Source organism: Eptatretus burgeri, chromosome 14, assembly GCF_056783735.1.
Source record: "Eptatretus burgeri isolate ZD-2024b chromosome 14, Ebu_testis_v1, whole genome shotgun sequence".
Lineage (NCBI taxonomy): Eukaryota > Metazoa > Chordata > Myxini > Myxiniformes > Myxinidae > Eptatretus > Eptatretus burgeri.
Window position 1 is genome coordinate 72,496,327 of NC_140974.1, and position 27,575 is coordinate 72,523,901.

At 41.0% G+C, this 27,575-nt stretch overlaps 1 protein-coding gene across 2 annotated transcripts in view; it reads left to right on the forward strand.

The window, feature by feature from the left end:
• Positions 1-27,575, forward strand: part of LOC147013595 (unconventional myosin-XVI-like) — a 216,530-nt gene that overhangs the window by 86,650 nt on the left and 102,305 nt on the right. For both annotated transcript variants that reach the window (XM_085855525.1, XM_085855524.1), the window contains exon 26: positions 8,971-9,176. In XM_085855525.1, the coding sequence (XP_085711651.1) occupies positions 8,971-9,176 (206 nt within the window). The remainder of the gene's footprint in view (positions 1-8,970; positions 9,177-27,575) is intronic.

A 27,575-nucleotide genomic window follows, 5' to 3' on the forward strand; every position in this document is an offset into this window, starting at 1 on the left:
GTACGAGTTTGGATCTGTCGTAGTCTCGATCTGTATTAGGTTGAATCTGTATTAATCCGAATATGCAATAGTCGAGATGTGTATTAGTCTGAATCTGGAAAAGTCTGAATCTGTATTAATCCAAATCTGTAATAGTCCAGATCTGTATTTGTCTGAATCTGTATTAATCCAAATCTGTCAGTCTTGATCTGTGTAAGTCTGAATCTGGATTAATCCAAATCTGAAAGAGTCGAGATCTGTATTAGTCCAAATCTGCAATAGTCCAGATCTGTAAAAGTCTGAATCTGTATTAATCCAAATCTGCAATAGTCCAGATCTGTATTCGTCTGAATCTGTAATAATCTGAATCTGTAATAGTCTAGATCTATATTTGTCTGAATCTGTACTTATCCGAATCTGTAATAGTCTTGATCTGTATTTGTCTGAATCTGTATAAATCCAAATCTGTAATAGTCTTGATCTGTATTGGTCTGAATCTGTATGAATCCGAATCTGTAATAGTCTAGATCTATATTAATCCGAATCTGTAATAATCTAGATCTGTATTAATCTGAATCTGTAATAGTCTTGATCTGTATTATTCTGAATCTGTATTAATCCGAATCTGTAATAGTCTTGATCTGTATAAGTCTGAATCTGTATTAATCCGAATCTGTAATAGTCTAGATCTGTAGTATTCTGAATCTGCATTAATCTGAATCTGTAATAGTCTAGATCTGTAGTATTCTGAATCTGTAATAGTTTTGATCTGTATTTGTCTGAATCTGTATTAATCCGAATCTGTAATAGTCTTGATCTGTAATAGTCTTGATCTGTATAAGTCTGAATCTGTATTAATCCGAATCTGTAATAGTCTTGATCTGTATTATTCTGAATCTGTATTAATCCGAATCTGTAATAGTCTTGATCTGTATTAATCTGAATCTGTATTAATCCGAATCTGTAATAGTCTAGATATGTAGAAGTCTGAATCTGTATTAATCTGAATCTGTAATGGTCTAGATCCTTATTATTCTGAATCTGTATTAATCCGAATCTGTAATAGTCTAGATCTGTCCTAGTCTGAATCTGTATAAATCCAAATCTGTAATAGTCTAGATATGTAGAAGGCTGAATCTGTATTATTCTGAATCTGTAATAGTCTTGATCTGTATTTGTCTGAATCTGTATTAATCTGAATCTGTAATAGTCTAGATCTGTAGTATTCTGAATCTGCATTAATTTGAATCTGTAATAGTCTAGATCTGTAGTATTCTGAATCTGTAATAGTTTTGATCTGTATTTGTCTGAATCTGTATTAATCCGAATCTGTAATAGTCTTGATCTGTATAAGTCTGAATCTGTATTAATCCGAATCTGTAATAGTCTAGATCTGTAGTATTCTGAATCTGCATTAATCTGAATCTGTAATAGTCTAGATCTGTAGTATTCTGAATCTGTAATAGTTTTGATCTGTATTTGTCTGAATCTGTATTAATCCGAATCTGTAATAGTCTTGATCTGTATAAGTCTGAATCTGTATTAATCCGAATCTGTAATAGTCTTGATCTGTAATAGTCTTGATCTGTATAAGTCTGAATCTGTATTAATCCGAATCTGTAATAGTCTTGATCTGTATTATTCTGAATCTGTATTAATCCGAATCTGTAATAGTCTTGATCTGTATTAATCTGAATCTGTATTAATCCGAATCTGTAATAGTCTAGATATGTAGAAGGCTGAATCTGTATTAATCTGAATCTGTAATAGTCTAGATCTGTCATAGTCTGAATCTGTATAAATCCAAATCTGTAATCATTTAGATCTGTATTATTCTGAATCTGTAATAGTCTTGATCTGTATTTGTCTGAATCTGTATTAATCCGAATCTGTAATAGTCTAGATCTGTAGTATTCTGAATCTGCATTAATTTGAATCTGTAATAGTCTAGATCTGTAGTATTCTGAATCTGTAATAGTTTTGATCTGTATTTGTCTGAATCTGTATTAATCCGAATCTGTAATAGTCTTGATCTGTATAAGTCTGAATCTGTATTAATCCGAATCTGTAATAGTCTTGATCTGTATTAATCTGAATCTGTAATAGTCTTGATCTGTATTAATCTGAATCTGTAATAGTCTTGATCTGTATAAGTCTGAATCTGTATTAATCCGAATCTGTAATAGTCTTGATCTGTATTATTCTGAATCTGTATTAATCCGAATCTGTAATAGTCTTGATCTGTATAAGTCTGAATCTGTATTAATCCGAATCTGTAATAGTCTTGATCTGTAATAGTCTTGATCTGTATAAGTCTGAATCTGTATTAATCCAAATCTGTAATAGTCTAGATCTATATTAATCCGAATCTGTAATAATCTAGATCTGTATTAATCTGAATCTGTAATAGTCTTGATCTGTATTATTCTGAATCTGTATTAATCCGAAACTGTAATAGTCTTGATCTGTATTAATCTGAATCTGTATTAATCCGAATCTGTAATAGTCTAGATATGTAGAAGTCTGAATCTGTATTAATCTGAATCTGTAATGGTCTAGATCCTTATTATTCTGAATCTGTATTAATCCGAATCTGTAATAGTCTAGATCTGTCATAGTCTGAATCTGTATAAATCCAAATCTGTAATCATTTAGATCTGTATTATTCTGAATCTGTAATAGTCTTGATCTGTATTTGTCTGCATCTGTATTAATCCGAATCTGTAATAGTCTAGATCTGTAGTATTCTGAATCTGCATTAATTTGAATCTGTAATAGTCTAGATCTGTAGTATTCTGAATCTGTAATAGTTTTGATCTGTATTTGTCTGAATCTGTATTAATCCGAATCTGTAATAGTCTTGATCTGTATAAGTCTGAATCTGTATTAATCCGAATCTGTAATAGTCTTGATCTGTATTAATCTGAATCTGTAATAGTCTTGATCTGTATTAATCTGAATCTGTAATAGTCTTGATCTGTATAAGTCTGAATCTGTATTAATCCGAATCTGTAATAGTCTTGATCTGTATTATTCTGAATCTGTATTAATCCGAATCTGTAATAGTCTTGATCTGTATAAGTCTGAATCTGTATTAATCCGAATCTGTAATAGTCTAGATATGTAGAAGTCTGAATCTGTATTAATCTGAATCTGTATTAATCTGAATCTGTAATAGTCTAGATCCTTATTATTCTGAATCTGTATAAATCCAAATCTGTAATCATTTAGATCTGTATTAATTCGAATCTGTAATAGTCTAGATCTGTATTTGTCTGAATCTGTATAAATCCAAATCTGTAATCATTTAGATCTGTATTATTCTGAATCTGTAATAGTCTTGATCTGTATTTGTCTGAATCTGTATTAATCTGAATCTGTAATAGTCTTGATCTGTATTTGTCTGAATCTGCATTAATCCGAATCTGTAATAGTCTAGATCTGTAGTATTCTGAATCTGTAATAGTTTTGATCTGTATGAATCTGAATCTGTAATTGTCTTGATCTGTATTATTCTGAATCTGTAATAGTCTTGATCTGTATTTGTCTGAATCTGTATTAATCTGAATCTGTAATAGTCTTGATCTGTATTTGTCTGAATCTGCATTAATCCGAATCTGTAATAGTCTAGATCTGTAGTATTCTGAATCTGTAATAGTTTTGATCTGTATTTGTCTGAATCTGTATGAATCTGAATCTGTAATAGTCTAGATCTGTATTATTCTGAATCTGCATTAATCCGAATCTGTAATAGTCTTGATCTGTATTTGTCTGAATCTGTATTAATCTGAATCTGTAATAGTCTTTATCTGTATTAGTCTGAATCTGTATTAATCTGAATCTGTAATAGTCTTGATCTGTATTTGTCTGAATCTGTATTAATCTGAATCTGTAGTAGTCTTGATCTGTATTAATCTGAATCTGTAATAGTCTAGATCTGTAGCATTCTGCATCTGTAAGAGTTTTGATCTGTATTTGTCTGAATCTGTATGAATCTGAATCTGTAATAGTCTTGATCTGTATTTGTCTGAATCTGCATTAATCCGAATCTGTAATAGTCTAGATCTGTAGTATTCTGAATCTGTAATAGTTTTGATCTGTATTTGTCTGAATCTGTATTAATCCGAATCTGTAATAGTCGAGAACTGTATTTGTCTGAGTCTGTATAAATACAAATCTGTAATAGTCTAGATCTGTATAATTCTGAATCTGCATTAATCCGAATCTGTAATAGTCTAGATCTGTAGTATTCTGAATCTGTAATAGTTTTGATCTGTATTTGTCTGAATCTGTATGAACCTGAATTTGTAATAGTCTTGATCTGTATTATTCTGAATCTGTATGAATCTGAATCTGTATTTGCCTGAATCTGTATGAATCTGAATCTGTAATAGTCTTGATCTGTATTATTCTGAATCTGTATGAATCTGAATCTGTAATACTCTTGATCTGTATTATTCTGAATCTGTATGAATCTGAATCTGTAATAGTCTTGATCTGTATTATTCTGAATATGTATGAATCTGAATCTGTAATAGTCTTGATCTGTATTTGTCTGAATCTGTATGAATCCAAATCTGCAATCGTCGAGATCTGTATTATTCTGAATCTGTATTAATCCAAATCTGTAATAGTCTTGATCTGTATTTGTCTGAATCTGTATTAATCCGAATCTGTAATCGTCTAGATCTGGAATAGTCTGAATCTGTATTAATCCGAATCTGCAATAGTCCAGATCTGTATAAGTCTGAATCTGTAATAGTCCTGATCTGTATCAGTCTGAATCTGTATTAATCCAAATCTGTAATAGTCTTGATCTGTATTTGTCTGAATCTGTATTAATCTGAATCTGTAATAGTCTAGATCGGAATTTGTCTGAATCTGTATGAATCTGAATCTGTAATAGTCTTGATCTGTATTTCTCTGAATCTGTATTAATCCAAATGTGTAGTAGTCTAGATCTGGAATGGTCTGAATCTATATTCATCCGAATCTGTTATAGTCTTGATCTGTATTTGTCTGAATCTGTATGAATCTGAATCTGTCATAGTCTTGATCTGTATTATTCTGAATCTGTATTAATCCGAATCTGAAATAGTCTTGAGCTGTATTTGTCTGAATCTCTATTATTCTTAATCTGTAATAGTCTTGATCTGTATTTGTCTGAATCTGTATTAATCTGAATCTGTAATAGTCTTGATCTGTATTTGTCTGAATCTGCATTAATCCAAATCTGTAATAGTCTAGATCTGTATTAGTCTGAATCTGTATTAATCTGAATCTGTAATAGTCTAGATCTGTAGTATTCTGAATCTGTAATAGTTTTGATCTGTATTTGTCTGAATCTGTATTTGTCTGAATCTGTATTTGTCTGAATCTGCATTAATCCGAATCTGTAATAGTCTAGATCTGTTATATTCTGAATCTCTAATAGTTTTGATCTGTATTTGTCTGAATCTGTGTTTGTCTGAATCTGTATTAATCCGAATCTGTAATCGTCGAGATCTGTTTTCGTCTGAATCTGTATAAATCCAAAGCTGTAATAGTCTAGATCTGTATTATTCTGAATCTGCATTAATCCGAATCTGTAATAGTCTAGATCTGTAGTATTCTGAATCTGTAATAGTTTTGATCTGTATTTGTCTGAATCTGTATGAATCTGAATCTGTAATTGTCTTGATCTGTATTATTCTGAATCTGTATGAATCTGAATCTGTAATAGTCTTTATCTGTATTATTCTGATCGGTATGAATCTGAATCTGTAATAGTCTAGATCTGTAGTATTCTGAATCTGTAATAGTTTTGATCTGTATTTGTCTGAATCTGTATGAATCTGAATCTGTAATTGTCTTGATCTGTATTATTCTGAATCTGTATGAATCTGAATCTGTAATAGTCTTTATCTGTATTATTCTGATCGGTATGAATCTGAATCTGTAATAGTCTTGATCTGTATTATTCTGAATCGATATGAATCTGAATCTGTAATAGTCTTGATCTGTATTATTCTGAATCTGTATGAATCTGAATCTGTAATAGTCTTGATCTGTATTATTCTGAATCTGTATGAATCTGAATCTGTTATAGTCTTGATCTGTATTAGTCTGAATCTGTACTTATCCGAATCTGTAATCGTCTAGATCTGTATTAAATGTCTGAATCTGTACTTATCCGAATCTGTAGAAATCCGAATCTGTCATCGACAAAATCTACAGTATTCCGACAGCCCAAAGGTATGTATGCTCCCTATCTCATCTGGGTTCGATTCCCGACTTGATCGTAAACTGTCAGATCGGTGCTTCATACGACGGGCATAGCATCACAAAACGCACCGTCCCTCAGATGGACAATAAACCGAGCATTTCCTTTCGGTGAACTTTATTTAACGTACATCAAATATACCACGGTATCTTTTGTGAAGAGTAAGTGAGCCATATTCAGTACCTTGAACAAATTACAAATACCTGCCACCTTTAAATAATTTGTAGTGGTAAAGCTCTTCCACAACCAGTTTATTCCTCCTTTGAATTGAGACGACAACGAATGAATGAAAACCTAAATTTGCCAATCCCTCGTACTAAAAATGCAGCGAAAATTAACCATCCCATACCTCGTGTGGCTTCCTGATGAGTTGTTTCACCTTCAAGAATGACATCAAGCACCCCATTCTTTTGCTGCAAAGTTGTTGCAAAAAATTAATTTGTTAATTATTATGTGCTGTTCCCTTTCCAAACCAGGCAAGGCAAGAAAAGAATGTTTTGCTTCTGTGTTGTATTTTTGTCGTTTGCACAAGCTCTTCAGTCTTAAGGGGTTTACTATTCAATGGTACTGCCACGTATCGGTGGTGATGAGATTAGTGTTGATAATTGATATCCATGGGTTGTTTTTAGAATGATGCACCTTTTACACAACACATGTGAGATTGGAAAAAATGAGAGCAGGAAAAGAATTGTGACAAGGAGTCACTCGCATGAATTCCATCCATCCATCCATCCATTCATCGGGACCATACTCTGTGCAGAGCGTTGGTGCTGCCTAAGCAGTCTCCTTTGCTATTGGGCACAATCCTGGACGGGTCGCCACTCCGACGCAGGATACCACCACCAGAAATTATTTTATTTCAATTTAATTACACATTTGAACACTGTGGAGCACAAATCGCTTTGTTTGCACATCCAAGGATGTTGTTGTGTCCATGTTGGGTTAAGACTAACCTGGATGGATAGTCGAACAGGTCTACCTTGGATGCAAACAGCTGAGTTTCCTTGAAGATTTTGGCGCGTGCGGGATGGAGGGCGGCAAGGACGCATAGCAGACGGAGGCACATGGATTTACACTCAAACCCACAACAAAGAGGCAGACACAATCAATCTTTAATAAATAGGGGTTTAATGAACAGAAATGAAATATTTATAATGGAAACAAATCAAAGCGTGACGTGATAAAACGTGAACTCAATTTAATGCCTAAAGTTGAGACGTGTCCACACAGTTACAAAAACAGACAAGGGGAAAGATAAAATGAAAGAAAATCCCTTCTTTTATTCTGGCACTTAGCTGGGTGTCCAGAGATGATCTTTGAGGAGCTTGGGGATCGAGCTGCGTCGTCCTGCATGGGAAACCACACCCAAAATGGTGCCAGGCCGCTCTCTGGGCGGGAAACGTTTGTGGTAATTCACGCGGGTGGCCCTCCTTCGTTAAGGGCCCACAACCCTTCGTACAGTTTCTTCTCACGAACAAATGTGCCGACCCCGCTCGTCTCTTACACCAGGTCCACTCAGGTCGCTGCCTTTCTCCTTGACCATACGACGGGACGATTTCTGAGGCCCCAAGATAAGGCCACGAGGCGCGCTTGTCTTCTCTTCTGCTCTCCTCAGAAACGAACACTTTGTGACTCAGCCGAACAGTAATGGCTAGCGTCCTGTTCCAGCACACAAATTCACATCAGCATGAATGCGGGAATTGTGCAACCTTCTTCGGTGTGTCGAGAAGTAGACAGCGAGTGAGAGCCTTCCATCTCCATCGCATACCTCACCCAATTATCTCCTCTCTCATGAACATGTCCCCTTTCTCTCACATCACAACGACCAATCCTAAGCCTTGGGGTGTGGCCTATTGGCCCGAAGCCGAGAAGACGGGGTTTCTTACCTGCGGGGAAATGTTCGGCCCTGTTGTTGTTGTTGTTGTTGTTGTTGTTGTTGTTGTTGTTGAAAGCGTGATTCTTTTATCGCCGCTTTTGTAAATGCAAAAACATAGGAAAAGTTCACAGGGGGCAATCACATACTGGGAGAAATTAGCCTTAATCCCGACCTAATTAACACAGCACTGCCCCCCCCTCCATGCGGTGACACGTAGAAATCTTAAGCTGACGGTTTTCATGTTTAAATTTCATTGAGATGTCTCCTGCTCGTCCATGGATCATGCTACACTATACAATCCTACCTTTACTATGAAATTCCTCCATCTACCCCACAAACATAACAATATATTAGTTTTGCAGTACTTGGCAAAATCGTACATCGTCTCGACCAACCAAATTTGTTTTCGACCAATTCCACCATAACTAGCATTGTGAGATCACTGTTGTTACAAAATTGTATGCTTTTTACAATCTTAATAAATGCTACACTGTACGAGTAATGTTCAAAAGAAAAATGATACCTTCATTAACCCACCAGAATTGAAATACATATTTGTGGATTCGTGGAGCACATTTTGTGGAAAATACATGTCATGTTTATGTTTGGACGTTCATACATAGATTAAGAAATTAAATTCCGTTTTATGTATTTCTCCATTTACGTTGACACCTTTTGTAGATGGCCCTCTAAAGTGTTTCAATGGAAATCCTGAAATTGATTTTGAGCATGTTTGCATATTTTATAAATGTCTTTTGTTCCAGCAGATTAATATCATAATTTAACATTCCAGAAACCATTCACAATCTCCTGAGATTGTCGACTAGGTCACTTGTTTGACATTATTTCTCAGCATTCCTTGGAGGACATCCAATCGAGGCTACAGCGGTGCACATCTCACTTCCTGTTCTGCGTAAATCCCAACCGAAATGCAGTGCCTTCCATCTTTGACCCTGAAGTTGTCTGCGCCCAGCTGCAGGCACTTGCTGTGGTAGCAATGGCAAAGCAACGTCTCCATGGTTATGCTGTTCGCCTTTCCTTCCGTGAATTTCTTGACAGGTTTGAACCAATTATGAATTCCACAATGCAATTGTATAAAAAGGTTTGTGTGTGCTTTTGTGTGTGCATACATACATATACATGAAGGTCGATACAAAAGTAATGCCTCTTTTATTTCTGGTTAAATATCACCTCAAATTTTATGAAAATTCCTTGGAAATTGCTTGTTTGAATACCTGGTTATTTTTCATCGTAGTCCCCATCACCATCAATACACATTTGCCACTGTTGAACAAGAAAATGTTTACCTGCACGATGTACATCTTGTCACACATGGTTAGCCAAGTTAAGGACAACGTCTTTAATGTCATTGTTTTCTTTAAAGTAGTGTCCACTCAATGCGTCATTTCATCAGCCGCAGAGACAGTAGTCCGAAGCTACAAGATTTGGGCTGTATTTTCGTTGGGGGCATCCAAAGGATGTTTTTACCCCGCGCACACGAAGCGAAAAGTGGGGTTAAGCAATTGGTTCACTTCTGTCCATCCGTACATAAATGTCAGTTTATGATTGAGGAACAACTTCATTTCAATTGGATGTTTTATTTTGAACATAAGTCGGAAAAATAACCTGTTGTTTAACAGTACTTTGGCTCTGAATTCTTCCTGATCACATATGCACAGAGAGGAGTGAGTTAAAAAATTTTTTACTCTCTCTGCCTGGCTGGCAATTGAGAAAAATTGAAAAGCAATTCCAACCAGGAAACTTACTGTTTTTAAGGACATCATTAAGGACACAAACAACAGGCATGAAGTACTAATGTAATGTGTTAAATAAGGTGGTGTAATAGACACTGCATCAATGGTGGTAAGCTTCTGGAATTAATTTTTTTATGCAAACTTTACAATCTTAATTTTATTTAAATTTAATTGTATATTTCTACACTGTATAACACAAATCGCTTTCTTTCTGCTTCCAAAAACCTCCACTTTTGCATTGCAGTACTTGGACATGTTAAATGGGGGTGGGGTAAAAGACTGTTTCCATGGTGGTAAACTTCTGGATTTTTTTTTTAATACGACCCACAAAGTCATTATTTTATTTGAATTTAATTATTCACTTAAACACTGCATGGGGTCAGGTGTTCTGTAAACTCTGTAGTTGCCTCGGTGGTGTATAGGCTGTTGTGTGGCCTGGCAATGTCGTGCGAGAGCAGTATCTTGGTCGGACATGCCCTGGTGTGGGCTCGATGTGTGCATCCATCGTTTCAGTTTCTTTAATGTTTCAATGTACACATCAGAGTTTATTGTGGCATGCAATGGCATAAAGTCGATAAAGAGAACACCTCCCCTGTCCCCAGAACACAGTGATCATCACTTTTCTGGCTGAGGGTTGAGTATTGAACTTCTTTCCCGGTGATCGTCTATGATGCTATCTATGTCAGTGATTGACGCTGTGTCTGGTTGGAAATGGAGCACCCATGTCTCATCTTCTGTGATTATGTGTGAGAGAAATTTCAAACATTTAGCTTTAAAATGTTCGAAGAATTCAGAACAGATTGCCTTCAAATTGTCTTTGTGGACATCATTCGTCATGAAACACCTTTCCAAGCACAGACCTCAGAATACTCAAGATTCTCAAGAATGTTTGAGTGCGCTGGCTTTGCGATATCTGCTGCTTCACAAAAACCTTGTGCAGTGATGTGTTGATCGTTCTGAATGAAGTCATTCAATCGACGCTTGTGTTCTGGTGTCACTGTCACAGTTGAAGTGCTGGTGAATGCCTTTTCTTTGAGGTCGGGTTCTCCGCTCTTTAAAAATGCTTTGCTCACCATCGAACTATGCTGACATCAATGGTAGAGTGACCACACACATTGTTTCAGATACAGATGAATGGATGTACAGTGTACAGTCTCTGCAGGTTAAAGTTTAACCCCAGCTCTCTGCTTCGCACGCATACTTCAAAGCAGCTGCCATATTAGGTATGTTGTGTTGTCACATGACCAATTGCAGTGCCATTTGGGATAGAACGTCAGGAAATAGTAGTTTCAGGAACAAATTTGCTGCTTTTGAATGGGTCAGAAGAAATACAATGAGATGCATTACTTTTGTACTGCAGTGTTTGTGTGTGTGTGTGTGTGTGTGTGTGTGTGTGTGTGTGTGTGTGTGTGTGTGTGTGTGTGTGTGTGTGTGTGTGTGTGTGTGTGTGTGTGTGTGTGTTGCCATTGTTGGAATTGTTGTATGTGTACACTATTCAATAAACCATATCAATTACTTGTGAGTAACATCTTTATGGAAAAAGTTGTGTCTACATAATATATATATATATATATATATATATATATATATATATATATATATATATATATATATATATATATATATATATATATATATATATATGATATATAACTCCTGGTATTTGGACATTTTCTTGATTTCTGCATGATTGCAGCCAAAATCACTGGGTAATGATATCTCAATCAGAAACACTGTCTTTTCCTTATTGTTCCTGAGAACGATGTCCAGTCGCAAGGCTTTGTTTTCGATGTTCATGCTGGATGGGATCATCATGTTTTACGTGAGCATGACATCATTATTTTCAATGATTGTTCTTGGTTCGTGTTTCCATGAGTTTTCTGGAACTGGAACTGGGAACTGGGATGTTGATATTTTTTCCAGATATGCCAATGAATCACTTTGTATACTTTGTTGTGCTGTTGTGTGTGAAGTTGTTCTGATAATAGTATTTTGCATCCTGAAAGTAGGTGACTCGTAATTTCTGTTTCTGTCTTGGAGAACCTGCAGTTGTCCATCTTCTTCGGTCCTGCCATATTTTAACATCCATTAGTGCAGTGTTCTTGATCTTGGGCATTTATTATTATTCGTTCTCCATCCCAGATGAGCTGACCTCTTCTTAGCCATTCCAATGAGCCTTCTTTGTCGATCCCAACTCAGTCCAATTTTTTATTTTGCATTTTCCTGCTCTTTTTTTCATTCTCCCAGTTGTTGGTATATAGTATATTTGTTAATATTTATTTTTACATATTTCTTTTGTCTTTTTTTGCATTTGTTGGGGCTGTATTTGTTACTGCTTCATTTTCCTGTGTGTTAACTTCTATTCCCACCTGTTTTTGGAAATGCCTTGCAAGGTGAGTTAGTGATACTTTTTCAGGTTTGTTGTGTTCATGTTTGTTAACAAATTGAATGTCTTATATAATATATATATATATATATATATATATATATATATATATATATATATATTTTGTTACGTTTGAGGGGGGGGTATGCATTCAAAGGGTAATTAGGATGTTTAATTAGGTATGCCATGCTGTTCGAGTTTACCAGGATCTCGATGTAATAAGTAGTAATTCAGTGGTGATAAGTTGTCTAGTAAATGTTCATTTCTTCAAGGGGGAAATGATAATTGTCACGTAATTAGATAGGGACACGGGATAGGGTAAGTGTGTCTGCGTAAACCCCTTTTCGTAGTCCCTGGAGGCTGGCCGTGACGTCACAGGACAGGGCTGCGGATGGCTCCGCCCCGTGATCAAGATTGGCGGAAGGCGACGGCGGTGGGCCAATAAAACGGCTCGATTGGAAGTGACGAGGACGGGAGGATAAAAAGGTTCTGTTCGGGGTCGAAAAGGAAGAGGAAGAAGATCGGGACAAAAAGATCATGTTTTTTTGGTGTGGAGGCTGTTGCGCGGAGAGCATACTTGTTGTTGTGCTGATTCGATCGTGTTCTTCATCGTGTCTTGGAGCCTTGCTGAGCCTCGTGCCTCACCTTGGTTGGCTCTGGGGTTCTGCTGACTCGGAGTACGGGGTCGAACGGCGGGCGGACCTGCCTCCCTCTCCTGCTCGCAATTTGGCACCAGAACTGGTTCCCTGGCGGCTGTGGGCGGACTTGGGCCAAGACCAGGAGGTCGACAGCACCGCGGTTTCTCCTGCCCCCCTGACGAGAGCGGGGCTAGCTCGTCCGACGCCAGTCCAGGGACGGTTGCGTCCACACCACGGTCCAGCCTGACCACCAGAAGTGGCTACGTTGTGTGTGTGTTTGTGTGTGTGTGTGTGTGTGTGTGTGTGTGTGTGTGTGTGTGTGTGTGTGTGTGTGTGTGTGTGTGTGTGTGTGTGTGTGTGTGTACTTGGCGCCTTAGAGGGTTTGAGATCTACATATTCATTGGAATTGTCTGTGTTTTCCTCACGCCCGATCCCACACCATCCCGTCGAATCGCCCCGGATCCCTCTTCTTGCCGAGTCTTGTTATTTCTGGTTAATAATAAAAACAAATAAACATCATCAACTCAGTGAAAAGCGACTCGTGCCACCTTCCTCGTCCCGTTTGCGGTAGAGCGATTAGAACCGCCATGTTTGGGTTATAGATGAATAAACCGCCTCCATCGTTTCGGCTCATGAGAGAGCAGATGCTTATCGGGGGTAGACTTACAATTAAACACAGACGCCAGCACCCAGCCTTGCCGTACACCCACTCGCCAACAGCCTTGAATGCCAGTCGACATCTGGGGGGCACCGAGATCGTCTGTCGCGGGTTTAAACCCTGGTGCTGCGACACGGGCAGCTCCTCACACTTCATGAAACTGGTGACGTCCAGTGACCCACACTGTCCATTGGTGACTGACCCGCGCTTCACACATTGTGACCGACCCGTGCCTCACTCATTGTCGGCGCTGCTCACACCCACACGCGCACCAAACGCTCGATCAAGCACTGGAAAGGACGAATTGTCTCGTTGGCGCTGGTCAGACGCTCACTCCCTCGCTTCCTCGCTTACACGCTTCCTCTCGTGCGCGCTTCCTCTCTGGCTCGCTTCTTCCCTCATGCGCTTCAACTCTCGCTTTCTTTTCTCCTTTTTTCTTTCCCTCGTGTGCTTACACACTCGCTTTCTTTCTCTCTCTTCTCTGGCTTTCTTTCTCTCTAGAACGGACCTCCAATTCTTTTTTATATCTGCGGCCCGTCTCGGTGGGCGCAGAGTCCCCCCAAGCTCATCCTGCCGCACTTGTGCACCGTTACCATGAAAACCCATGCGTTCAAAAAAAATGCGGGCGTCGGCGCTCGCGAAAGAAATATGTGCATAAACGTTGCTGAGGAAAAATAAGGCGAGCGCCGGCGCTCGCGAAAGACATGTGTGTAAACGTGTCTGTCGTAAAGAAAAAAAAGCTTCCCATAAGAGAGGGGATCTATCTTTTACCCTTCTCAATGCATCACATTTAAGATCCCATTAGACATGGGGATGGGGCTAATCTGAACATGCATTTAAGGAAATAACTGTCTGAGGACCTGGATGTGTGGATGCATTCATCAGACCGGATTCTGAAATCCGTAACAGTATACATATATATGAATATATATATATATATATATATATATATATATATATATATATATATATATATATATAAATATATATATATATATATACATACTAGGGGAGAACTACACATGATGGCACACGAGAATTTGACGACTCGGGGCGAGTCTGTCAAAAGGGGAGAGGGTAGTGTTATGGCTGTGGAAATTCGCAAACCACCATTCAGGTCCCGTAGGTGAGATATCTCTGTAAGTACATGTGTAGTTAGCCCCAAACCCGTTATACAGAGGGAATTTATGTGATTCATCCGGGCTGCGACGCTTTGAGATAGCCGTTTTTCTGTTCTCTCTTTATTTTGAACCAACCACGTCTCAACCACCATCACACAACAACAACCACGCCAGCCATCGTCACCAACTGCAACCACGCTCCAACCCTCGGACAACAACAACAACAACACCAACAGCCACGACCTTTACCTTCACAACTCAATCTCACATCATCGCATCACCGCCAATCCCAAACGGCACCATAACCATCAAACCACCACCGAAAACCCTCCACCACCTTCACCTCTCTCCTTCTACGGCCATTCCCGCACCACCTGTGAACACTGAGCATCGGGCTGTCTTGGGCCCGTTCAGCGATACGCACCGAGCCGCGAGCGCAAATAGCGGCCTTTCCGAGGAAAATTCGGATCAGGAACACTACACGCCCACTTTTGCTCCGTCCAATTAGCAAGCGTGGAGCGGCTTGGCCCCGCCTCCAGGCGCGTCTGCAGGAAATCGATATATGCAAATTCTAGGATCAGGGGAGATTCACGTCCCCTTTCCTCCGACCAATTGGCGAGCGTGGCTCCGCCCCCGAGGTCATCCTGATCCGGATATTTGCATATTAGCTGCTCCTGTCAGCCTATAAAATGGCGAGCGCAAGGTGAATCAGGGCAGAAAGAGTGAGTCGAGTCATCGGTGTGGCAGAAAGAGTGAGGTGAAGTGATCGGTGTGGCAGGAAGAGTCGAGTCGGGTGGCGAAGTCATCGGAGTGTCATCGAGTTGGGTTCTGGAGTCGGCTGAGAAGAGTTGCGGGAAGAGGCAAGGAGCTCGGGTCCGAGGCGAGAAGGACGGCGGTCGGCGACGAGGTCGCGGTGTGGGATCGCTCGTCGCGGGACCCAAGGCAGCCAGCCATTCTCCCTCCCCCAGGGCATCAACAATTCCCCCTTTCCCCTGCGCTGAGACAGTGCAACAAGGGGGCCCCGTTCCCACTCCATTCCAAACTTCGTGCCAACGAAACCCACCAAGGAGCACGGAGTTGGGGCACAGCCACGCGGCCACATCTGCGGCTTGTCCGCCAACGCGTCACGAGGACGGGGGTAGGACCCCCCGGTCTCGCGGGCCTGGCCGCCCGCTCCTTTAGGTCACGCGCGCATATTGGCCTCCAGGCCCGTCTGCCCCCTTGTCTATGAGGGTGGCTTCTTTCCTTTGCTTTTGAGTAAATGTGTGTTGGCGCCGTCTGTAAAGTAGAACTGTATAAGTGTTGCCGTGTGTGCGCGTAGTCGGTAGTAACTCTGCGTTGTCGTTGCTTTTGTTTTGATTGCTATATGTGCATTTTGACTGTTTGGCTGTATATGTGTGCTTTCCGTGTGTCGCGTAATAAATGTGCTTTGTGTGAACTGTTTTCCTGTTTCGCTTCGTCTTTTCTTTATTGACCCTCCATCCTGCTTCACGTAAAGGGTTCGTAGTGGGTGCAAAACGCCCGGTAAATAATCGGAACCGTCGAGGCCGACGATAACACCGCTCGGTTATCACTGTAGCACGGAACGGACCGCTTAAGCGGTTCGTGTCCGGAGTCGGCCTGTGGCGTGGTACGATCGCCCGGTCGACCATCCGCGCAGGTACTTAGGTAGATCGAATTTGGCGAGCAACCCTATCCTGCGCGGGTGGGCAATTGGCACGGTCGTGGTGGGGTTAACCCCCCACCCGTGACTAGCTCCCGGCGTTGTTCCAAGAGGGTCACGACTGAATTGTCCGTCCGGTGGGCGATGCGGTCGCGATTGGAGTGACGCGGCCGTTCGCACGCCGGCGGGCGCGAATTCACAACAATATATATGTATGTATGTCTGTATGTATGTATATATTCGAGGTCCGACTAAAAAGTCACGGGACTGACTTCACAGAAATTTTATTCCAAAAAATATATTGAAATCACAGCTTGTCCCCTTCAAAATAGTTTCCCTCCAGTTTCACACACTTGTCCATCCTCTTTTTTTCCATGCTTCGATGCACCCCCGAAAGGCTTCTTCTGGAATCCTCCGGAGCTCCGTCGTCACGGCCCTTTTGATGGCCTCCACATCAGGAAATCAGGTCCCCTTGATCACCCCCTTGAGCTTGGGGAACAGGAAAAAATCACAAGGGGCCAAGTCTGGTGAATACGGGGGTTGCTCCAGAGTTGGCACCTTCCTCTCCACCAGAAACTCCACCTCTCTCCACCTCTCCATCAGATGCACGGTGAGCAACGGCATTGTCATGATGGAGCACCCAGGCATTGTGTTGTTCTCCCACAGGTCTCTCCTCCTCTTGTCCTGGACTGATATCATGAGGCGCCTGCTTGTTCACGTATTGGTTCACTGTTTGACACTGTGGTAGAAACCCGAAGTGGATGATGCCCTTGATGTCAAAAAACGCGATGAGCATCACCTTGAGCTTCGACTTTGACATCCTTGCTCTCTTTGGTCTTGGTGATGCTGGACTTTTCCACTGACGACTCTGCCGTTTGGTCTCGGGATCGTATTCGAATATCCACGATTCATCGCCAGTAATGACTCTCCCGAGCAGGTCTGGATCGTCCTCGAGGCGCTCGATAATGTCTTGACAGACAGTGACTCTTTGCTGTTTCTGGTCCTTGGACAACAGCTTGGGGACCATCTTTCCACACACCTTGCGCATTTCAAGATTTTCAGTGATGATGCTCCAGACAGTGTCCTTGTTGATGGAAAGTTCAAAAAAAAACCCAGAAGGCTTTGGTCAGCATATGTACGGGATCCACGTCCGTTTGAGATCGGGTGGGAGCGTTTCATCACGCTTCACACATTTTGGCCTACATCTCCACTCGATGGCACTTGATATATATATATATATATATATATATATATATATATATATATATATATATATATATATATATATATATACATACATACGTTCAGTACCATTACAGATACATAGGTCTGGTTCATAAAATCAAAATGTAAATACCATGGCACATTTAATCAATCCATTAGAAATCATCGAGTGTAAAAATTTTCCATGACATAATATTCACTCAATCTATCAGTTTATTGACTTGCATTCACTCGGGGGGTGGATGTGGTGGTGGTTTTCGGGGAGATTTTGGATGGATGAATGGGGATGAGAACAGTGGTACAGGCATAAACATCACCAGGGTGCTTTATCTCTGCTGTATGTGCAAATAAATTATTTGTGTCATGGGGGGCTGGGGGGGGGGAAGACCGTTGAAAAATGAGGAAGGAACAAACACAAGCAGCTCATTCACCTTTTGACAAGACCTTACCCATAGACATCATAATCATTACACAAGTATGCAACCACACTTCCATACCTCAGCTACCAACCATTCCTGACAATATCCATGTACCCCTTTATTCCCAATGCTTCGAAGTACCTAGATATAATTCCATTTTAACACGATCTCCTGTTACTGTTGCCACTACCTTTTCATGGAGACTATTTCATACATTAACTACTATTTCAGTGAATGACTCTTGCCTAAATACCGTTCTGTAACTCGCCTATTCTTTACTCTCAGACTATGACCATTGGCCCTGTCATTGTCCATTCTGCTGAAAAACCTCGACACTTATTTTGTCTTAGACACTTACTTATACCCTTCATTAACTTCAATGTCTATATCAGATTCCCTCGTAATCATCTCTTTTCAGATCCCCTTGTCAACATAGACTCGTTGAGTTGTTATCCATCAGATCCCCTCGTCAACATAAACTCATTGAGTCGTTATCCATTGCTAAAGATAATCGGGGTTGTGATAGTGGATCATATCGTGAGAAACAGGTTGAATAAGTTTGTTTTCAAGTCTAGAAGACCAGATGAACTCTGCAATTGATCCACTGATGCCATGGAAACTGTCTTGAGTGGTATTGACATCACTTTGATGTGATCGCCAGATCTAAAATCATTCGCCGATAAATACATTTCACGTATTCAATAATTATCAAACCTAGCAGAGCCTGGAGAGGCTAAAGAACAACATTTTGAACAATGCAATATTGTAGACTAGGTCAATTTTCCAAAAATCTTAATCCCGAAGGCAAATGGTGTTGATTTATGGCAAACAAGGTACTTAGGGGTATTGAGGGGGTGCTGAACTCAAATCTGACGTATAGCAAGCTCAAAAATGGCCGATAATGCCTTAAAATTGAGAGATCCAAGATGGCTGCCAACGACGGGCTGAAATGTATTTATGTTCATATCTTTTTGACTAAACAAGGTAGAAACTTGAATGAAATGTTCCTTTGGAAATTTTTCATATATGGAGAATCCAATGCCATATTCAGTTTTGATACAAAATGTGAAGAAACTGATTGAAAGTCATATTTATTGCAAAAATTGTCTTTTTTGAAGATGAATAATTCGTCCACCAGATAAGATCCACAAGCCCCATCCCTCTCCCTCCCCACCAGGAACGCAGACCACCCATTTTTTAAAGCCCAGAGGCACTACATATGATTTAAATGTTAGCAGGAAACATATTAGGGATGCAATACCCATTTTGGCTTCGCAAAGTAAGGTACCCCCAAATAACACTGACGCGCTTCGACGTAAACCAACATTTGACAAGCAATTTGTTTATTTGTAACACGAGAACAATGACAAGAATTTTGGATTTAATTGTGCATGAATTGCATGAGTTTATCATATTTGCTGTCAGAGCGTTATATACAGTCCTTCATTGTGTGTACAGGTAGATGTGCACAGAAGAACTTGTTTCCGGTCATCATGACTGTTCCGGCAGTTGTCGCCAAGTTGCGTTATATACAGTCCTTCATTGTGTGTACAGGTAGATGTGCACACATGAACTTATTCCTGGTCATCATGACTGTTCTGGCAATTGTCGTCAAGTTTCCTGCAGTTGCATGCCTCGATGCATTCCATGCGAATTTAACTGCAGCGTTGGCTGAGGCACCCCTTCATACAACCACATGAGGTGATCTCCCTGCATGCTTTCGGGATAGGTGGCAGAGAGAGTAGCCGTGGCACTAACTGACCGTCCAGGTGCATCCATCCCATTTCGGTCACTGGAGGAAGAGCAGGATATGGTGAGTGTACTTGGTTCCAGATACTTGCTTGATAGTGTGAACACATGATGTGAAACTTTGCTGCATCTGAGGTTGGTGGCAGAGTCTCTTGTGCACGACCAATACAAAACAACTTGAGTCGTGCTTTGTTGCATGCATCGAACTCGGGCATGCCATATATCTTACAGATGAATTTCTCTGTTGATATAGCTTTGTTTTCAGTGAGAGGGCCCTTGCCTAGGCCAATCAGATCAGTATGATGTTGCTGGAACACCTGTCAGGCTGTTTTCTTTCCGTGGCAACTGAACTGAGACACACTATCACAGCCGGTTAAGGCATGGAAGGCAAGTAGTGTGTCCACTTGACCAGCAGATAGCAACATGCGAATTTCATGTACTGGGAAATACTTTGGAGTCTTCGACATCCCAGCTTTCATGTAGAGACGTGTACATTTCATTCTGTCATAGTGTGCTAGAAGTAGAAGAAGCACATCTGTATCACATACTGACACAACTATCGTTTCCATATCAGCATGGATGCAGTGCAAAATCAGCCGGGTATCAGCTTCTTCGTGGTCAGCCCTCAGAGAGGAGACTTCGAGATCTGGATCAGATGACTTGACAGTGGTCGCTTTGGCGAACCCCCCTGCTACTACAATCACTGGTCCATCTCTCAGGCTGTGTTCAATCAGATGGTTTGAAAGTAGTAAAGCGAGACCTGCTTTATTTTCCTCGAGTGCCATAAAGCTAGAGCAGTCTGATGGGAGAGGAACTGATAGCTCGTTGTCTATTTGACGACGTACCGGTCGGTGGTGCTGCTTGTGTTTGGTCCTGGTACCTGCTTTGATTGATTCGCCTTGATACCTGTCGAAGACTACGTCGATCCTCTGGTATTTTGCTCCCATCTTCAACACATTGTTAGCAAATGTGTTGGCATAGTCACCAAACGTTCCAATGTCGGGTGGCTTTCCAAGTGCCATCACGAGTGCTTGGCCATCAATGAGCAGGCAGCTGGGTTCATCGAGTGTAACATTTGCAGGAGTTTGGACTTGTTGCGTCAGTATGTTTGCTAACACAGACTTGTTGGTGGAATGTAGACTTCCACTAGTTGTGGCCAAAGATAGTGGGACGGTCATGAGTTCATGCTTGAGGATGTTTTCTAGGTTTACACCACGCCCTGCTCTATAAGCTGTTATGAGCCTTTGTAGAATGTTCCTGTCCACTTTGATAGTGTTTTGCTTGCACTTGGAAAGTTGTATGACTTCGTAAAAAGAGGCAAATGTATTGGCATATCGTCGACCGAGAATTAACAGGGTCTATCTGACATTTCATTCAAATTTAGAAGAAGTCCATGTAGAAGGGTAACAGAGAAAACTAAGTAAGATTATTTTATGTAACCTTTATATGTACCTGTTATGTAGCACACGATATGAAAATAAAATGTTATGAGATAGCGGCAATTCCACTTTGAATTTTTGATTTCATTTTTCTCAAACTTTAAAAAAGTGTAGTTGGACCCTGTTAATATCTCGGTCGACGATATGTCAACCTGCTTTGTAGATCTTATCTGGTCGACGAATTATTCATCTTGAATCAGTTTCTTCACATTTTATATCAAAACTGAATATGGCATTCGATTCCGCATATATGAAAAACTTCCAAAGGAACATTTCATTCAAGTTTCTACCTTGTTTAGTCAAAAAGATATGAACATAAATACATTTCAGCCCGTCGTTGGTGGCCAACTTGGATTTCTCAATTTTAAGGCATTATCGGCCATTTTTGAGCTTGGTATACATCAGATTTGAGTTCAGCACCCCTCAATACCCCTAAATAGCTTGTATGCCATAAATTAACACCATTTGCCTTCAGCACTTTAAATATCCACATTTTCTCAAATTTTGCCATCTATTGTCAAGTGGGTTCATTTTGAAGAGGTTGGTAGGAGGGATGAGAGTGGCCTCCATTGTTGTTCTCCTAACAGTTCCTGCACAATACATTGGCATGGCATGGCATGGCATCCTGTTGAGATTCTTCACTAGTGCGTAATATGGCCCGGAGTTGACTCAAATCCAACAAAATGCTCCATTATGATAGTGCCAGACTTGTCATCGAGCACCTTATGAGGAAACGATTTAAGTGATGAAGTGATCAGCACAGAGCCCAGAATTTAATCCATTAGAGCATCTTTGGGACCTCCCAGGACACCACGTTCATCAAAGTTCTAACCCTTAATGAAGCCTCAGAGAGCTTTGTGAGGTGCTGACTTAAGAATGCAATGGGAGGCCACAAATTTTCAATTCACATCTTACAAGAAGCATGCTGTGTAAATGTTTCATGATATCCTCGTTGGGGTGATACATTCAGTGAAGTCTTTAGTTGCCCAATCCATTCTTTCAAGTGACTAATCTCAAGACCTTTTCACTACTACATATCTCTTTTGGAATGTATCGCTGATATTAATGCACAGGGGACTTTTGAGCAACGTGAACTCTTCGGTTGTGTTTGTGTGTGTGCGTGTTTTGAAGCCTGCATAACCGTTCTAAATTAATTGCAGTTGCACAATATCATAACTGTTCCATTCAACAATTACTTCTGCTCAATTGTAAGACAGGTGAGCATGAGTGCCCTTTGCAATAATCCACACTCTCTACAATATGTACATTGACTCGAAAAATGTACGGTAACATATTTCGAAACCTTCGTCCACAACAAGTTATTCGTCCTGATGTATTGTCAGCCACTTGAAATGTTATTTTCTCTCTCAGAAGACAATGGCATACATTATTATACCATAAGTAGTTGGTATCCAGGGAAAGGTGGGCATAATTATATGCAAATGTAAATCCATATGTGGAATGAGGAAGTCTGCCATGCTTTGTTGTAAATAAAATAATAAAATAAGATAACATTTGGGAGGTCGTGCTGGTGACATTTTCTTCAGCAAACACAAGTACGAGCTCCATGTGCTCTCAATTCGATCCTCGGTCAGAAAATTTTCCGGAGCTGCTCTCACGTCAGACTCCCAAAGGACCTCTGCGAACTCCAGGTTTCCCTTTCGAGCTACTCCACCGATGTACATAATGTAATAAATTTGCCTCTTGATTCAGGTTGCTCAAAGTGTTCCCACGAAGTACTCAACTCTGTTGTCATTTATTCACTAAAAAGGTTGTTCAGGTTTGAAATGTTTATTTTCCAATGATGTATTGATGAGCATTGACATACACCAACCCTAACATCAACACATTAAAACATGCATTCACACACAAAACACGAAACATACCGTATTCATACACATGTGAATCCATGGAGCGGACTCAATAGACGGTATCTCAAATTTCAGATCAAAACTGGTATTATTATTATTATTATTATTATTATTATTATTATTATTATTATTATTTTGCTCAGATCTTCAACTTTTACTCTGAGAATTCTCAAATCGACGTTAACACTCGTATTATATATTTGGATTAGCAGTGGGAATCTCTAAATGCTCACCCAGCGATCTTGGCTACCGCATCAGAGTTCTGTTTTCTGAGCTCACCTTTGCCCTTGTTGAAAGGCTCACTGTGCACCCGTACAGGAGCGCAATCCATTTGGTGACCTACCTTACTTTTCATTATACCAAGTAGAGGTCTCCTCACCCCCACTGCACACCTTTCTTTCTCTTAGTGCCGTGGCTCTCACCGTCTGGCCTGCCCGACTCAGCTCAACAATCGGTCGATAAATCGATACATTTATCCTTGGCTCCATTAACAAGACCACCTGTATTACGATATAGAGTATTGCACAGGTCATATAAGCTATTGAAAGTAGTGGAAAATCGTTTATTATAAGCATTTAGAATAACAGTTAATTTTTTTTGATGCTCCCATCTGAGTATGACTTCCTCCGTGTTGCTCTGACCTGAGGTTCGAATCCCAAATGTTTATTTGTTCATTGTCTTCTCATGTCTCCATCCCCAGTGTTCAGGGTCATTCAAAAAGTGTACTCACAGTATTTAATGAGATAATCGTAATAATCTTAGAAACGACAACTACTATTATATATATATATTGTTGCGGATCCGGGGTGGTGGGATTCTCACCCAGTCCAAGGCGCCACCCTCACCACCACCGTCTCCGGGGTTTATAACGCCGGCTGGCTCAGCACAGGCCTCGGGTCACGCGCCTTCAATCGCGATACCAACGCAATCCTTGTACCTTGTCAGTTGGGGAAATATAACCCCTGGTTACAGACTGGTTGTGTCAGATGCCGATCGTTTTCTGCCAGTCTGTAACCATTTTGGTTTTATATGCCAATCGAACGGATCGATTGGCATATAAAATTGGCATATAAAATTGGCAATATAAAATTGGCATATTTATATGCCGATCGTTCCTCGACGCGACACAAATTAATCCATGGCGGCAACTTCATACGAATTAACCAGATTTATTGGGGAACAGCGGGGATTACAACACAAGCAAAATTCACGACAATGGTTTTATTAACAATCCTCAACCCATTCTTAACGAGGGAACCATGGTCTACAGGTTTCGAGGGGGTCGCTACCGAAATATGCCTTATACAACACGTGCAGACAAAGACAAACAGCATGCATGCAAGACAAGACGGAGTACTTAGTGATGTCTTGTGGACGAGAGGACAGCGTCAAAAGCACGAATGTCGCTCGTAACAAGCGGATGTCCACGGATTCGAACTCCCAGCTCGAACCACGCCGTGTGGCAAAATGGCGCTTGTCCTTTTATCGCAGACCTCATGCACGCGGTCTCCGTGCGCTCTGGCCGCGCACAATGTCGACGGCACAAGACACAACAAAGAACCAAAATCGTGGAATTTTTTTTTAAATTTCATCGATCAATTATTCTCACCCAAAGAGCAGGGACACCGAATAATTTTGCGAAACTTAGGAATTTCTTGGCCATCACGTTCGCCTGATTTGACGCCTCCCGATTATTTTTTTTTGATTAGCTGAAGAAGCGTGCATACATCAGTAAGTCCCATACAATTCAGCAGCTCAAGGACAACATCTGTGCAGAAATTCGAGGGCTGCAGCCAGAGTTATTGTCCACTGTTATGGAAAATGCTGTCGAAAGAGTCCGACTCTGCGAAGCTGAAAATGGAAGACATCTAAGCTGCATCATTTTTCATAAATAAAGCAAATTTATCTCCATTTTGTAAATTTTCCTTTGGTATAAAAATAATCATAAATTATTCAAAAACAGAAATGTTATTTAATTTCAAAATCCCGAGGTGACTTTTGGGACACCCTGTATACATACATACATATATATATATATATATATATATATATATATATATATGGATGTATATGTATATATTTATATGTATATGTATATATATATATATATATATATATATATATATATATATATATATATATATATATATATATATATATATATACATGTCTATGTATATATATATATATATATATGTACATGTCGATGTATGTATATATATATATATATATATATATATATATATATATATATATATATATGTATATATGTACATGTATATGTGTATATTATATATATATATATATATATATATATATATATATATATGTATATGTGTACATTATATATATATATATATATATATATATATATATATATATGTAAATGTGTACATTATATATATATATATATATATATATATATATATATATATATATATATATATATATATATATATATATATAGTGTTACGGTTGTGGAAATTCGCAAACCACCATTCAGGTCCCGTAGGTGAGATATCTCTGTAAGTACATGTGTAGTTAGCCCAAACCCGTTGTTTAGAGGGAATAAATGTGATTCATTCGGGCTGCGACGCTTTGAGATAGTCGTTTTTCTGTTCTATCTTTATTTTGAACCAACCATGTCTCAACCGCCATCACACAACAACCACCAACCACAACGCCGCTTCACAACAACAACAACGCCAACAGCCACGATCTTTACCTTCACAACTCGCTCCCGCAAACATCGCATCACCGCCATTCCAAACGGCACCATGGCCATCAACCACCACCATAAACCCTCCACCACCTTCACCTCTCTCCTTCTGCGGCCATTCCCGCACCACCTGGGAGCACCGAGCGTCAGGCTGTCCTGGGCTCGTATGGGACGCGCGCTGAGCAGCGAGTGCAAAATGCGGCCTTTCCGAGGAGAATTTGGATCAGGAATGCTACACGCCCACTTCTGATCCATCCAATCAGCAAGCGCGGGGCGGTTTGGCCCCGCCTCCAGGCGCGTCGGTGTAGAATCGAGATATGCAAATTCTAGGATCAGGGGAGATTCAGGCCCCCTTTTCCTCCGTCCAATGGGCAAGCGTGGCTCCACCCCCAAGCTCGTTCTGATCCAGAAATTTGCATATGGGTTCTCCTGCCGGCCTATAAAGCGCCGAGCGTGGGGCGAATCTGGGTCGAGGCGGTTTTAGAAGAGCGGAGAGTGGCAAAAAGTTGAGTCGGTTTGGGTCGAGTCGGTCTCGGCAGAGTCGGTTTGGGCAGAGTCGGCCTCAGAAGAGCGGAGAGTGTTTTGAGCAGAGTCGGGTTGGAGCGCGGAGTGGAGTCGGGAGGCGAGGGCGTACAGATGGTTTGCTGCAGTCGGCTGAGGAGAATTGGGGAAGAGACCGAGGAGCTCGGGTCCGAGGCAAGGAAGTCGGCGACGAGGTCGCGGTGGAATCGCTCGTCACGGGACCCAAGCAAGCCAGCTATCCTCTTTCCCCAGAGCATCAACAATTCCCCCCCCCACCTTTTTCCCCCGTGCTGAGATAGTGCGAAAAGGGGGCCCCGTTCCCACCCCACTCCAAGCAGCGCCAACGAAACCCGCGAAGGAGCACGAAGTCGGGGCACCGCCGTGCTGCCACATTTGCAGCTCATCACAAAGACACGGGTAGGATCCACCCGGTCTCGCAGACCTGACCGCTCTTACAGGTCCCGCACAAATATTGGCCCACAGGCCCCATCTGCCCCCTTGTCTTTGAGGGTGGCCCTTTTCTTTTGTTTCTGTGTAAACGTGTGTGTGTGTGGCGCCAGTCTGGTGAAGTAAAACTGTGTAAGTGTTGCTGTGTGTATGCGTAGTCGGTTGTAGATCTGCATTGTATTGTTTCTTTTGTAGCATTTGATATATGTGCATTCTGTTTGGCTGTATATGTGTGCTCTCCTTGTGCCGCGGAATAAATGTGCATCATGTTGAACTGTTTTCCCGTTTCGCTTCGTCTTTTCTTTAATTGAATCTCCATCTTGCTTCACGTAAAGGGTTGGTAGTGGGCTTAATATGCCCGATAATTAATCGGAACCGTCGAGGCTGATGATAACACCGCTCGGTTATCCCGATAGTACGGAACGGATCGCTTAAGCGGCCCGTGTCCAGAGTCGACCTGCGGCGAGGTGCGATCGCCCGGTCTACCCTCCGCGTGGGTACATAGGAAGGTCGAGTTTGGCGAACAACCCTATCCCACACGGGTGGCCGATTGGCACGATCGTGGTGAAGCCGAAAGGCCCACCCGTGACTCGCTCCCGGCGTTAGTCCGAGAGGGTCACGACAGAATTATCCGTCTGGTGGGCGACGTGCCGCAATTTGAGTCACGTGGCCGTTCGCACGCCGGCGGGCGCAAATTCGCAACACTGGTGTCAGGAGTGGGATACGAACCTATCCCCCTCCTCGCGGCACTGGTGTCGGAGAGCGGGAAAACAGGCTATCCTGTCTCCAGCTAAATTCACGGGAATCGGTCCAGGGGTGAGAGGAGCGACCCCCGATTCCCTCCAAAT